Here is a 16,262-nt window from a genome sequence, read left to right as displayed (position 1 = left end):
TCTTTGCTTTTCGTTTACTACGTTATCCAATAACTGTTGGAAGTAAAGATTCCTATTAAAATGATTTTATTATTTGTTCGAATATATAGTTTAACACTTAATAATTCGATATATATATTTCTATCAGTATAAAATTTTCTTACAACGACAGCAAGATTTCTAGAGAATCGAGCATCGGTTTTACTAGCAGACGAGTCCTGCGCGCGTATCGACGAGAAGGATATAAGTTTGTAAGAACGAGGATGAAACTTCGCCAAACTATTGCCGTTTTTCATGCAACTTTTCTGCTTCTCCCTTTGCCGAAGCTGAAGCATTCGTAAAATTTTCGTGGAAAGTTTATCGCTTTCCGATCATAACGTGACTACTTGTCCCCTAGACCTCGGCTTCATCCTTTCGACATGAAACGAAAGCTATTCGAACGCAATGGTTATAAATTATGGCATAAAAACGCTATTCTTTCCGGAAATATATTAATTAACTTTTCATATCCCTTCGTACCGTCAAAAAGATCATTAATTTTCTTGAAAATAAAAATTAACAAATAGGTTGTTACACTATTTCCATTTCAATCATCTTCATGAGTATCCTATTCTCTTTTCTATAATTTTAAATAACTTCTATGTACAGCTTTATTTTGTAAAATAATAAAGACACAAGTCAGGTGAAACGTATAACATCATAATAAAATAAAATCTTTTGAAATGTATGAATTCTCAAGCTTGTAGGAGCTATCTTGTATTTCTTAATGCAACGAAACATACTAAACGTGTTCTGCAATTTGATTGCTGTTAAGATAATCTACGTCAAGAAACTCAATAACAGTATTCCCTCGCGATCTAAAGAAGTATCAATAACGAAATGATTAATAGCTTCGGGAGTAGTTCGCGTCGAGTCTCTCGTTCGAGTTTCGATGACTTTACAGAAGTAACTCTTGTAGCACGTGTACCCGATTGACTTCCGATACACCGCTAAAAAAGAAATTAATTGACTACAGAAAATTGATGACTTCGTAAGGCAAAATCCTTCGACCACAGAATCAATAACAGTCTCTTTCTATAATCTTCAAAAGTTGCATATAATAACGAAAAGGCTGAGACATAATTCACAGCTTAAAAAAAAGAAATTTGCTTGGGTACCAGGAAGCCTGGAAAATAACCTGGGATGAGACTGTCTTAATTAGTTGCGGAGTTGCTTGTAAGCGAAGAAGAAGTCGATGATTAGTCTCTGGACTGTTGAACTATTTGTTAAGGACGAAGAAAAACTCTTTAAGGTTAACGAATGAAGTTGATGTTCCGAACCATTCACGTGTTACGCCGTAAACAAAAGCTCATTCCGCATCAGTCTGTTCGGGGCTTTCAATCAAAGTCCCTTGTGCATCGTGATTGCCATTTTTTCACGAAATCAAAGGAAACTGTACGTTCCCCGCGCAAATGCAACGTTACGGTAGGCTACCAGTTCTTTACAGACCATCACGTACAACTGCCGGGATCAGCCGGTCTTTCAGACAAGCTAATTGTGAACGAACCTTAACACGTCGCACACCGTGTTGCATTTTAATGCGACACCGTCGGAGTTCTTTACTTCTCAGCATTTTCCTTTGCAAAGAAAACGGACCGCTAAAGAATATTTTGTCTTGTGAGAATTTACAAAATTCTAAATATAGATTTGTTACGATTCACAATGCGCGAGCTGCCTGTGGATCGTTATTATCGCGTAATTAGTAATTACAGCAAGTATTCGTATATTATATCATTAAATTACTTTTGAATAAAAGAGACTTCGATTAGTATTTTTTATTAATTCAAAATAATAGCAAAAAGTGTGAGTAACAAATGTGCAAAAGATTCAGACATTGTAAATAAATTGTTTATGATAAATAGAATTTTACATGAACAATATTATGCTTTATATTAATATTATACTGAAGTGTGGAAAAAGAGAATAAAATAATACAATATAAAATTACTGAATTTAATTATTACGTCCCTTCATTAACGAAGAAGGAAGGTATTATCCTGCGAGGGTTTAATTAACATCGTTTAACAAAGCGGAATGAAAATAATTAATGTAACTGCTATCTCCGCAAGTTTTAATATATGGTTATAAAATAGCATCATCTTCTTTTATTAATTATGAACCTTAAGCTCATATTTTTGGTTGGCAATATAATTCGCTCTGTCCAGATTGTTACAGTAATAATATTGATATTTCTTTTTCGTGATATGTATGCATCTACAGAGAGCAAAAGTGAATTACTGTTATTTGCACAGCGGCCACATAATCTTCCGGACAAAGTGAAATATTACTTTAAAAGGTTGGTTTGTAGCTATAAAATAGAAAGATAATTACCAAAATTTCCTTTTAACCCCTTCTCCTACAACAACGAGTCAGATTCGTGGTGAAGATTTTCTATAATCAACTATTATACACAAAAGGCAATATAGACATAACATATGTTCAGAATTTTTCTCTTTCTCCAATAAATTGTTAATCACAAAGTAGCCGTATCGATCAGAATTGAGAAAAAAATCATAGGCCAAGGGTTAATGAAACTTAAACATATTTATCTCAAGCCGTGCACATTTATTAATCGTGCAGTCTCTTATTCATTTTGAAATGTTCATCGATATTATTCAATTCAATATATTATCTTTTAATTTTAAAACTGGCTTAAATCAATCCATTTTTCAAACAAATCAAATTAATGGTTATAATAGTTACAATTCTAGATTACATCCTATTTTTAAACGGATTTTTTATTACTGATTTAAGTCACTTTGAAAATGAACGGTTGATATATTTTAATATTTTGTCCTACTACATTTTTTTACAATATATAAGAAATATTAATATTATACCTATGTATAGTGTAATTATAACACTACGAATAAATGTAATATCAATCAATAATAAAATTTGGAGATTCCATTAAAATTGATCGGTAAGTCTATATTGAAGGTATATTTCCATATCATATAACTACAAATGAATCTGTATTTGAACAATACGAAGCACTTTTTTGGTGAAACTATTGATATACTCCGAAGTTCGAATAACTCTATAGATATCACATTAAATATTGTTCCATTGCTGGAATAATCGCTATTGATATGGTCATTTGAAATAAAAAAATTCTTCATGCATGGAAATATTACCGCCACCTAAGTTACAATAAACAAATATTCAATTCAACATAACAATTATCAAGTGTAAGTGCTTTTTAAGGCGTAAAAATTCAATGTTTTAAATATCAGTTTAATTTTAGTTTCGATAATAAAAGAACATTTGAAAAAGTCGAATGAAAATTTGTACAGGAAATTTTATACGACATAAAAACAAAACGCCTCTTTATCGAATAATAATTTTTTTCATTTATCGATTGATTGTATTTTTCCTCTGCATTCGAAATTTTGCATTGTTACAGTGTAACATTCAAGTGAAAGTTGGAAGTAAGAATAAGTGTTATTGCTAAACAATTAACTATTCGAATGCTGGTATCTTACAATAGAAATGTTTTTTTTTGTAGCCTCTAAATTATTTTTACGAAACTCTTCAAAATTTTCTATTTTTTTGCACGATTGCCAATTTTACAATTTCGTCCGTGTATATTCAGTTAAAATATTTCTCTCAAAAATCTATCTATATACAGTTAAATTTGTTTCTCGTCCTTCCCTTTTAAGTACTCTTTTGTCCTAGCTTCCAGCGAACTTAAAGAGTAGTTTATAAAAAAACTCTGATACAGCATACAAAATCTAGCTTATATTTTCGTTTACTTTTCGAAATTTATATAAATCCCTTTGGAAATCTATGTTTAAATTTCTACATTGCAAGAAAACTTTTAACAAATCGAATTTTCGAATCCACCAGAGTGAAAAAGATCTTTTAGTATCTTATCTACCTTTTATCGAAGTGAACAGTAAATACATCGCACGTGATGCATGCATCTAAGAAACGATTCGGGCTGTTTCGCAAATAGGGATGCAATCGGAAGCAGTACGTGTGCACAGAGTCGCGATATTTCGGTCAGCAATTACTGCGATCGGAAATGGAACGGACGCCATCGCGAGCCCCAACCTGAATGAAGCTTCCACGTAAATTGATGTTAGTTTCGGTAAATTTAATTCTAATAGAACATCAATTTATTAAGATATCGGGGTGTATCTTGCTGGAAATCGAATTGAACATCAATTGCAGATGACGGTTCGGGAGATATTGAAATATTGGGAGACATAACAGGAACGCCATTAAACAAGAACAATAACGTTTATTAACAGAAACTAGAGAAATTTATGTGTCTATAATATTTCATTGTTAATTGACGAAGCATCAGCTAAACAGACTCTTGAGCTTTTCGGTACTCGAACACGCTTCCTCGTTCGATAAATCCTTGAACATTCTCTTTTATTAATGGAGCTCTTGTACCGGACGAACCATAACCGCCGCCACCAGGACTCTCCAAAATAAACGTGTCCTGTAAATATATTGCCATTTTAACATGTTAAACATTAAATCAACGTTCATTAATACCCCATAAAGTCGGAATAATTAAAAAAATTAATGAAACAGAATCTGAGAAACCAGGATTCTTCATAACGATTGTTCTTTTGACCTCCTAATTAACCTCTTGCTTTATAACAACATATCAGACTCGTGGTGAAGATTTTCAACAAGATTTAATAGACATAAATATTACTCAATCTCTTAAACTCAAACTCGGTTAGAGTGGAAAAAGAATTCGTAGGGCAAGGGGTTAATAAAAATATATGAACCGAAAGAATAGATATTTAAATTTATGCAAAAAATGATGTCTCTTGAATTCAGATCATGTGGCAGCCAAAGTGTTAAAGGAAAAGAACGCATGAATAATATACAAGATACTCCACGCGAATAGAAAATATCGCTGGTGGTCTCGATTCGTCGATAACCGTGTCGTAATATCGCCAATAATTCAGCTCGTTGCAAACGAGTTGCAAACAAGCAAATCGTGCCCGCCGAGATAAAATCTTTACGATCGTAAAACGCAAACAGTTTTCTTCCTATTTCACCGTGCATAGCGACTTAAAATTGATGTGTTCCGTAGTTTATTTTTCGCCATTTCGCCGCTCGTTTTTACAGTGTCGCGTAAATTCCCGTGGAATTTCTGTCTGTGATTCAAGAAATTGACAGCGGCCGTTGTAAAAAAGAAATGATAACTCTCCCTACCCCTGGACAGACTGCGACCGCAGTCTTCGGGCCTAAGTTGATCTTCCTGCCGTCCGCTCTGTGCAACGTGTTCTTTCCGCGTTCGCCCGACGATCCACCGGCCAATCCGGGAGGACTGTGCACTCTTCTTTCAGTTAATACCGATAGCATCATCGGTGTTCTTTGAATGAAATTCGTTAGATTACAAATCATTGAAGAATACTTGTTGAAAAGATTAAAGTAAATGTTATATATTACATGTTTTAGGGGTAGAAAGGAAGTTATCTACCGTTACGTTGAACATTATGTTATAATGACATCATTTTCATTTTTCAATGTTATTAGCATTATGGATGATTAGTTACAAAAGGAAAATTGCACTTAAATTGTATGATATAGAAAAATAATAGAAAAACATTGTTTCAATTTTGGTACCTACAGTGTTCTTTTTCTACAAGAACTTTTCAATTATTGTAATGTACTATATTTGTATTTCCAGCTAAATATATTTAGCTAGAAAATAAGTACAGAGTAATTGCAGCTCTTATTTTTAATTACAATTAAATACTATTTCATTACTGTAATTAAATTATGCTTGTAATTGACAACTTATTTCTTCTGAAATGAATAGTTTATTTCAATTTTTAATTAATAATGGTCTAATGTACTCAAATAGAGGTCTTACGCAGACAAATATTTTTTTTCGCATTTAACTTATTTTGCAAATGAAATTACATCCTTTCTAATTGAGCATTTAATTGCAGGATACCCTGCACAATTAATTTATATGTAATTTTGCAGTAGTATATTTACTAATAATGTATCTTATTAATTCATTAATTTTTATATACATATATAGGCACGCTCAAAGAAGTTAGTAATATCTTTATTAGTTCTTTGCTTAATTGAACCCTTTCAATCTTATTGAACTTTTCATTTTTCTTGTCGCATTCTGAATACTTAATCATCTTGTTGCGACTCGACGTTTGACTTCACCCCATGTGACGGCAGAATTTATTCTCCTTTCTGCGGAGCTCTACAATATTCTCTGACATCTGGTGGATTGTTTCGCATTTAAAGTCTTGGTCGAGCCCTTCTTATAGTCTCATATTTTTCAGACGGGCAAACGTATGAGCTTACATAAATCGTACATGTTTCAAGGAAGCGTGTCACAGATTTATAATTCCTACATCTCTCAAATTGCACGTCTTGTAAAGTAGATGCAAGAATAACTGAGCAACGAAAAGCTTTACACTTAACCGCGTTTTAAAATCGTTAGTATTCAACGTTTACAATATAAAGAACCAGAGCTTCATTTTTTTTGTATTATTTCATGCACGCGATCCATTAAAGTTTCAGATTACTTGTTTAACGAAAAAAAAACTTGATTTTTTAAATGACAAAGACTATTCTGTTCAGTCTTTTCAACAGTGTTCTTTTCAGAACCTGTTCTTGAATTTTTATATAAAATTTAAAGTTAAACTATTGAAAATCAGTAAGATTGCAATAGTAACTTTATACTCATTTAAAGTAATCATTTCAGATTATTTGATTCTACTTTGGTTGAAACAATTTCTACTTCGTATAATAAACTGAATAAATTGCTATAAAAAGGAGCTTCAATAAATCTATTAAGATTCATATAACGTTCTTACTTCAGATTATTGTAGAAATTCAGCTAATCAAAAAACTAATAAAGGCGTACATTATATACAATATTATGATTATTGAACAATAATCAAATCTATGCAGAATGTAATAATTCTATAGAAAATGTATGAAAACTTTCTAACCCGTAGTACAATCTCCTGTTCTTGATAAAATATATAAAACTAGACATATTCACTAATTTTATAAATAAAAGAGGTAATACTTATTTTAATTACCTGAAAGTCATTTCTCGGACAACACCGTCGCCTCCACGGTGAGCACCATCCCCTCCACTTCTAGGACGTAGAGAAAACTTATTGAGGATGACTGGATACCGAAGCTCCAGTATCTCAGGATCTGTAATCCTAGTATTGGTCATGTGAGTGTGAACTCCTCCTCTGCCATCCCACGTTGGCCCCTTTTATTGAAAATAAATATAATGAATAAAATAATACTATTGCGATCGCGCAATAATACAGAAGCAAAAAATATTGTTTCATCTTAGAATTATTCATAGAGTAGTAAATATCTTACAGCTCCACTGCCTCCAGCGACAGTTTCATAGTATCCCCACTCTTCAGTACCTAATGTCACATTGTTCATACAACCCTGTGATGCAGCACATGCCCCGAAAGCTTGCAAAATTACGTCTACCACGCGTTGAGACGTTAGAACGTTGCCGCCTACCACTGCAGCTTCTTCTGATGGGTCTAAGAGGGATCCTTTGGGAATGATTACCTTCACGGGCTTGAGACAACCCTTAAAACGAGTAAAAGCAACAGAGAATGATTAATAATAAATGTATCTTATCTATGAATCACAGGTTTAATAATTCGTGAATGATTACATAAAAGAAAATTCTGAACATATATGCAATGATATATATATATATATATATATATATATATATATATATAACATGATATATAATATAATTTCAATTTATAATTAAAGTACTTAGTTCAAAATTTCTAATAAAAATAAATTTAATATAAAAATTAAATTTATTTTGGTAACAAATTACTTCGCTTTACCGAAAAATAAAATTTGAAAATTCAAGCTTAAGTATAATGAAGTTATAATATTTTACTAATAATATTTCGTGAATATAGTAATAATAATATTTGGTGTAGCGTAATCTAATATTCTAATAATGGTATGTAGTTAATTAATAATATTCTAATCTTGAAGGAACACCGGTAATACCTGATTTAAAGGAACGTCTCGACCAACGATACATCTCAAACAATAAATTAAAGCAGACAAAGTAATAGCACGGGGTGCATTGCAGTTGCCCCACACTTCGTACCCAGTTCCACTGTAATTATAATATTTCATTAAATTTGCAATCATTTCCATCGACATTTGTATCCGATAATTAAAATGAGCCTACGTGAAATCACAGACAGCCTCGCCCCTCTCGATGTCAATATCCAAAGCGAACTTAATGGGACTTCCATCGTCCATATAATCCACCGCAGTTGCAATGGTACTGCCAGTTTCTTCGAGAAGCTTTCTCCCTACGGATTTTAGCATATCTCTCACAGCCATTTCAGCGTTTTGTTGGATATGACCCATGTAGGCTTGGACGACATCTAGACCGTATATGTCGATTAATTCGTTTACTAACAATGAACCCTGTGTAGAAATTTCAAAGAATTCTTGAGATTTGTTCATAAAAGAATGATTTTAAAGATTCATTTCTGAATCATTAGATTTCTTACCTTGTGATTAGCCGCGATCTGCGCCTTCAAATCACTTAGATTATCAGAGAGATTTCTAGTTCCAGAACTTCCTGGAATCTTTCCCGGGGCCATCAACTCTTCCGTTAATTCTTTCTCGCGGAAAACCCCTTTGTGCACCAAGAGGAAACTTTTAAAAGCAGCTCCTTCCTGTTAGATAAATGTGTTTCTTCTTAACAGGAATTAAAGAGGATAAATATTATTGCGGGTAAGAGAATTTAAACTGGACCTAGAGGAACGATCTTACCAATCTAAATCTGAATATTGATATATACATGAAATTCAAATTTTATAAGCATTGTTCAGTAAAAGTTTATATCTAGATTATATGTATCTTAATTCTTTGTTTCCGAAGATCTAATCTTTAGGATCTATACAAGTAAACACCTATCTTCCTAGGAATGATACAATAAGGTGTGCAATAAATAACAGTAAATCTAGTGTTAAAATTAATATTATACCTGAAGCAACGTGGTAGAGTGCGGTGGCATGGAACCAGGTGTAATTCCACCGATATCAGCATGATGACCTCTGCTAGCCACGAAGAATACCGGTTTTTCTACGTCTCTGTAAACATTATATATCTATCTATCTATTATCTACTATCCTTGTTAGTAGATAATTAAATTATCTACAAAAAATAGCTACATTGTATGCTGTAGGTTGCTATTATACCATATTCATAATAACTCAGAACATGTCTCAATTCCTTATTATAGAACAATTGTAATAAAATATTCAGCACAACATTTTCAAATACTGCTGGATATTTAATCAAAAGCAGAAGAAAATAAGTACTTGTAAAATACGGGAGTTATGACAGTGAAATCCGGAAGATGAGATCCGCCGGCTGATGGATGATTTGCGAGTATGACATCGCCTCTCGAAAATTCACCCTTGAACGCTCTCATTTGGTACTGCACCGTCTCCTGCATGGCGCCCAGATGAACCGGTATATGGGGTGCATTGGAAACGAGTCCTCCATCCGGCCCGAAAACCGCGCAGGAGAAGTCCAGTCGTTCCTTTATGTTCGTCGAGATCGAGGTTCTCTGAAGTATCCTTCGAAGTCCCAATTTATGAAACTCTGAGTAGCTCACGAGATTCTTTTAAATGCATGTTATCGCTCAATCTACCTGCCCATCTGCTCGGCGATACTCATAAATCGATGGGAGAAAATGCTGAGTTGTATTGCATCCAAATCGGTCGTGACCTCCGTCCTCAGGCCTTGACCGATCGTTATCTTGACATCGCCGCGAGGAGTGATCGATGCGTTGCAATCGGGTTCGATTAGAAGGGTGCTTAAGCTGTCCATTATAATAGCTGGTCCAGAAATCGTGTGTCCAGGCGACAGAGAAACTAATTGGTACACTTTCGTCTCTAGGTAACCAGTCTCGAAATAGATCATGGTTGTCTAAAAAAAGTTTCTATTAAGTGTTTTGCTGCACTTCTTAGCCCTAGTACTACTAGATCTAAGGGTAGATCTACTAGATTTAAAGGGTTAAATATCCGAAATGATTTGAAAATTAAATAGTTTCGTTAGTCTCATCAAAGTCAACATCAATTATTCAAAAATAATATTTATAATTTCTGTATTCAAATATTGACGTGTTTTTAAATGTTATGTTAATCTTTATTCTTCACTTGCCTTTTCTACTTTCGGAGGTTCTTCAGATGAGGATAGAATCGGATCCTCTTCTACATCTGTCTTCCCCACACCCCGCACTCTCACATCGTTTACCAAAATTTTTCGATTGGGCATGGTAAAACCGAATTCTGTCTGATACCTATATCAAACACGATCATCATTAATTTTTCTTTTCCATTTTACCAGCATACATTTCACTACAGCAAGCTTCACCTTTCTAGGAACGTAGTCAGAAAATCACCGTGCTTCATGCCCTTATTTTCATTCCCCTTCCGATTTGGTGGGCACATCAGTGCGCAGTCCGTTCCCTGGTAACGTAGATGTAAAAATGGCTGAATGACTATGTGAGAATCGGAGAAGCCTTGCTTCAATAGCTTGGCTCGAACTCTTTTTCCTAAAGCGTCCAATCGCTCGTCCAGGCGTGCGAAAGATTCTAGATTAGAAGTAACCAACTATATTGTAATCAAATTCATGATAAGTTGGTATTTTCGAAACTATTTGTGACATACCAGTATCATAAGTCTCAGCGCTAGGCTCTTGAGCCTCCTCTACTACGTCAGCTAAGGCCATACCATAGGCTGACAAAATTCCTGCATATTTGTGAACGAAAACTGTGCCCATTCCGAGCGACCGTGCAATCGCACACGCATGCTGTCCTCCGGCACCTCCGAAACAAGCTAAAACGTGACGAGAAGTGTCGTACCCCTTTGCCTGTCGTATACAAAAAAAGACAGCAATTTGACGAATTATTTTTGCAGTATTAACGCAATATATAATACGTAAACCTTCTGCGGAATTTGAAATTGTAATCTGTATAAGTGGATCAGTCTGACCCAAATTTTGAAAAATATAATAAAAGAATACTGATGAAGAAGCTGATTATAAATACGATTCATTAATCATATTCATTATTTTATTACGTCCTTTCAAATCGTTGAAACTGTCGAATCATTATTTCTAACTGAACAATATCATTTACGAAATAATAATTTCCATATCAATATTAAACAGACCTGTGTTAAAGCTCTTATTGGTCTACACATTGTTTCGTTGGCGACTCTGATGAATCCCATTGCCACTTCTTCGATTGTCATCTTACTCTTCGATTTTTGTCCTTCTCTCTCTAGAAATTCGTTTATCTATAAACCAGAATGAAATTCAACATTGTCTTCATAATTTCTTAACAGTCTCCTAAGTAACAAAGTTTAATATTTATAAAGAAAGAAGAATTCTATTATGAATAATAGTTTCAATCGATCTATTACTTTCATTTCCAAATTCTCCATCCTCTAACTTCACAATTTGAACGTAACCACGCCCTACGTACTTCATTGGTTAGTGTGTTGAATGCGTCGAGCGTCCGCGATTTATCTAGTGGCTCATTTTCATTAGGACCAAATATCTTTGGAAAGTACTCGGGCAACAGCCTTCCCAACGCCAGGTTCGCATCGGTCACTGCCAAAGGGCCGTTCTTCTTGTAACAAGCGGGACCAGGATGAGCTCCCGTACTTCTAGGTCCGACCTCGAACAATCCCGACCTGAAGAAAAGCATCGATCCACCCCCTGCCGCTACTGTGTTCACGTCCAACTTTAACCGAATTCCGTGACGTTTAAGATCGTCGAAATGGCCTGTCCCGATCAACGACAGATTCACCCAATCGATGATAAAGTCCTTTCAATCTTAACAATCTCTTTATTTTTCTTCTGGACTGCTGGACTTCCTCATTGATTCCAAAATTTGGAAAAGCACAGATGATGGATAAGATTTGGGAATTTTACCCAAAGTAGAGTCAGAGTCATTTTGACCCAATTGTATATTGTATAAGATGCGAAGTATGTACTAAATTTATATATCATAATCATATGGCGCATACAAGTACTTTATGAATTAATTGCTCTTAACTAGAATAAATATTATATATATGTAATCTTAAATTACAAATAAGAATAACAAATTTTTGCCGTGGGTCACTTTGACCCTACATTCCCTACTACGCCGTCTACCGAGGGCTAATAAATAAATAATATTTCTATAGTTCAATTAAGGCTCAACATTTCTTACAGAATTTCGTGAAAAAGTACTGTGATAGTTAGATCAAAATAAAAATTCGAATATGCACTATCAGTTCAAAAAGTTTCATCAAAATCTAGGCATACAATGTAAGCTACTACTATCAAATTCACATACGTTATTCTGTTCTATTTTGAAGACACAGTTTTTCTAAATGAAACAAATGAAATCCCAATTCATTGGAATTATCTTGAAACACCTTGGGCTTGTTCTGAAACTCATTCACTTTTCGTTTCTGTAAAGAACTTTTTAACTAATGAAAAGAGTGTTTGCAGTCTCTAAGAGAATTTTATAAGTACTTTGTAGCTTATCCATCAACTGCACCCATAATATTTATGGTGACGTGACATCGTTGCGAGTCTAGAAATCGTGACGAAATGAAAAAATGATACCTGCGCGGCTTGAATCGTTACGCCAGCCGTGGTGCTCTCATACACATGTTCGTAGCTACCACCGTAACGACTTACATCTGTGGAAGTTCCGCCCATATCAAACCCGATCACTGGTAAATTGGTTTCCTTGCCGTAAGTGGTCATCGCATAACCAACCACCCCACCGGCTGGACCAGAAAGTATAGCTCGGGATCCGTTGAACCTAGAAAGTGTTAAAATTTGAAATAAACTTACTATAAACCGACTTGAATTTATTACTTCATTAATTAATAAATTCTTAAATAAGTAGGATTGGCTTGTTCAACCCTCTATTGCATTCCGTTCCCGATTAGAAATTTAATTTTCGATTTTAATGTTTGATTAACTTAGATTTTTTTAATCTGTACCAGTATATGTATTAATATTTTCTTATTTATTTCATTACCACACCAGCATTTAAATAGAATAACAGCCATATATTTTTTTTAATTCATGAAATAGAGAATTAATATTAATTACTATCAACTTAATTTAATCGTCATAGACCAGAAATTTGTAAAATTATGTAAGTGTAGACTATAAGGATTAAGTAAGACTCACGAGTTCATAGGAGTCAGTCCACCATCGCTCTGCATGAATAAAACATTCACTCCTTTAAGTTTATCCTTGAATCCAGAAGAGAAACCCTAAAATACGGACGTCGATTACTGTCATAGAATCAAGGCGTTGTAGTCAAATGTAATCAAGTGTGTGTAGTAGCTGAGGAATCAAAAAATGAATAATCTTCTTTCAAAGAGTTATCTAGTTCAAAGATCGGTCATTGTTTTAAATTAACATCGCTTTTATGGTGTGTCAGACAAAAGTAGCAAAAGTTTATAAGTGTATACCTCTAAATACTGTTTAATATGCGGCGTTAGGTACGCGTCAGCGCAAGCAGTAAAGCCTCTAGGAACAATTCTCGTCATGGGCATAACTTCGTGGGAAAGGGACACTTGAGGGAAGCCAGCTTCCCTCGCCAGTTCTCCAACTCTAACTTCATGTCCAGCAAACCTAAGAAACGCAAACATAACAGAAAGTTAAGAAATTTATCAGTTGACAATAATCTCGGATGTTAAGTCATCATTTGTAGCAACTAACATGTAACTATGTGCTAGAACTACCGCTAAACTCTCGATCCCTGATCGTCGCAACTGCTCCAGATCTTGTTTCAGTCTTTCCTCATCTAGTTCTTGTGTTACAAGCAACTCCTCACCCGTAGAACCTTTAACTTTTCGCCAGCGTTTAGTATCCATGCAACATCTATCGGGTAAAGCAGGTATTACCCTACACTTCACTTCTACGACCTCCTTGTAAAGAACTTCCGGTGTGACCACTTTCTGAAAACAAGGAACATTAGCTCCTGATATTTCAAAACTACTATCCTATTCTATATCATTAACCTTTTAGCTACTATACACCACTACAGTGGCTTTCGTGTAAATCATCTTTTTGAACGGTATGCCACTATAGCGGCACAATTTTTTCTCTGTCTTCGATAGTTATACACATTATAGTCTAATCTAACGTAATTGCACAGTGGAAAATTCTATCAGTTTCAAATCGCAGTGCTACGTTTATGATATGCAGTCCGCGTCAAAACTTGCCGTACAGAGGTAAAGCTCCGCGGCTAGTCCCTCTGTAGCTAAAAAATTAATATTCTACAATAATCTGCTAGCCATGCAATTACCAACCAGGTCGAATATATTAGGCCGTGCTTGGTTTCCAATGAAAAGAAGGTCTTTGAAGCCCTCATTTATCAGGAGAGCCATCTTCGCGCCCTTTCTTTCCAGCAACGCGTTCGTCGCAACAGTCGTACCCATTCGAATCCAAGAGATTAATGAAGTATCGATCTCTCCATTGATTTTCTGACCGGTTTCCTATAATTAATCAGTGTCAGTTATAAAATTAAGCCTAGCACTAATATAGAGCAAGTTCGAAAGACTGCGACCGTATTTTAATAAAACTTTAAATGTAATTTATAACTTATTACGATTTTATAGAGATACAGAATTCTTTCACACTTCAAGTTTAAAATATCAACGCTAGACAATATCAACGGTAACCAGATTATCACGAACTTCTTCTAGTTATCTCACCAAAAAATACAGTAGAACCGAGACTATCCGATTCAATTAGCAACAAATAGACAAAATAAATAAACACCCATGAAAAAATTTTTCATAACATATTTGCAAAATCTGATCATACCTGTTTCGAAACATAATCTATGAAATCTAATTATTGACTTTGCAGATAAATAAGACTCTCGAAATTGAGAAAATATTTTTTATTTAAATTGGACCATGGAAATTTTATTAAGGTTATTTTCGATTATTCGAGGTCCCATTTTCTTACCTAATTACGACTATTATACTAGTTATAGTACCTAACTACATATTATCAAATATATATATATATATATATATATATATATATATATATATATATACATATATATCATATTTATTATTAACACGTTGAACACCGCACGATTTCATAAAGCAAAATACACAAAGTGAAACAAATATAGTATTCATTCATTTGATTAAATTGTGTTATTATTATTGCGAGTCCATCTAACTGATTGCCACCGCATTACGCAGCATTATTTAAAATATAGAAATGTTTATAAATAATCATCGTTTAATTGAGTGAACTATAGTAATGGATTTGATTGGGGACTCGCATGGCATTCAACGTTCTCATATGTTACTCAATCACGGCTAATACAATCACCTGTTCGAGGATCCTGCGAATTCCTTCGCGCGGCGCATCCTCGTAGTTAGCGGGATCCACCGACAGTAGTTTCATCACTCGAACTTTGCCGCCCGGACACCTGGCGTAGACGTCGGTAAACGTGCCGCCGCGATCTATGGCGAACTCGAACATCTCTCTTCGCATTTCTCACGCTATTCTAGTAGACAATAGCAACTTCCGTCCGGTCGGCGACAACCGCGAACACGTTTGACGGGGAACTGTCTCCAGCGGGGAAGCTAAATTTTCTGGAATCACTCAGAACCGTCCACGATAACGTTCGATAAGACCTCGAGTATGTGAACATAACACAGCGGCAAGAAAACAGAGCAATCCACGGTTTTACTGCGTCAGCTGACAATTAATGAACGTTTCGCGGTTTAGGAATATATTAATCGATTGATTGCGTGTTGAAATTAACTGGAGCAATCTTTAAAGCGTCGATTCAGGGGGGTATGTCCGTATTTACAGTTGTGACACTTTCCGTATATTTTCAGATTGCTGGCCGTGGATAGGCGCACGCGATAGCAGCACTATAGCACTAAATTGACATGACGGAATTCCTAGTGTTTTTCCATTTATTTAGAACGAACGGCGGTTGCGTAACCGGTTAAGTAACTCTTGTAATGTTGCAGCGGTTTTCGTGCGTTTCGGTTGTCAAAAGAAATCGTAGTTTTAATGTAGATAAAAATGTTTCGGGAGTCGTTTCGATTTGACACGAAATTAAAGAGTGATTTATTGATGCAATAATTTGTTTCGGTGATTGTATTATTCGTGACGTGTTTGCTCGGTGCTATATAATGGTTTGA

The 16,262-nt window shown here is 34.7% G+C and overlaps 1 protein-coding gene across 1 annotated transcript; it reads right to left on the bottom strand.

Annotated features, from left to right (window-relative positions):
* Positions 1-4,244: 4,244 nt before the first annotated feature.
* Positions 4,245-15,600, bottom strand: LOC116431238 (5-oxoprolinase). Its single transcript, XM_031986370.2, has 21 exons — positions 15,436-15,600; positions 14,391-14,576; positions 13,798-14,036; positions 13,548-13,710; positions 13,261-13,346; positions 12,682-12,883; positions 11,546-11,806; positions 11,232-11,357; positions 10,728-10,929; positions 10,432-10,651; positions 10,219-10,357; positions 9,707-9,984; positions 9,372-9,632; positions 9,035-9,140; positions 8,556-8,723; positions 8,225-8,469; positions 8,038-8,149; positions 7,366-7,590; positions 7,068-7,249; positions 5,203-5,362; positions 4,245-4,471 (listed from the first exon to the last, which is right to left on the bottom strand). Exons 1-21 carry the CDS (start codon positions 15,598-15,600, stop codon positions 4,331-4,333), a joined length of 3,867 nt encoding a protein of 1,288 aa, XP_031842230.2. The 3' UTR covers positions 4,245-4,330.
* Positions 15,601-16,262: the final 662 nt, after the last annotated feature.

The sequence above is a fragment of the Nomia melanderi genome, chromosome 9, assembly GCF_051020985.1.
Source record: "Nomia melanderi isolate GNS246 chromosome 9, iyNomMela1, whole genome shotgun sequence".
Lineage (NCBI taxonomy): Eukaryota > Metazoa > Arthropoda > Insecta > Hymenoptera > Halictidae > Nomia > Nomia melanderi.
The sequence above is the reverse complement of the archived record's forward strand: the minus strand, read 5'-3'. Positions and strand labels throughout refer to the sequence as shown.

Coding starts and splice junctions, on each gene's coding strand:
- LOC116431238 (XM_031986370.2), bottom strand. CDS start 15,600: ATGCGAAGAGAGATGTTCGAGTTCGCCATAGATCGCGGCGGCACGTTT. Junction 12,884..13,260: donor GGACTGACTCCTATGAACTC/GTGAGTCTTACT, acceptor AACACTTTCTAG/GTTCAACGGATCCCGAGCTA. Junction 7,591..8,037: donor GAGACGTTCCTTTAAATCAG/GTATTACCGGTG, acceptor ACTCGTTTTAAG/GGTTGTCTCAAGCCCGTGAA.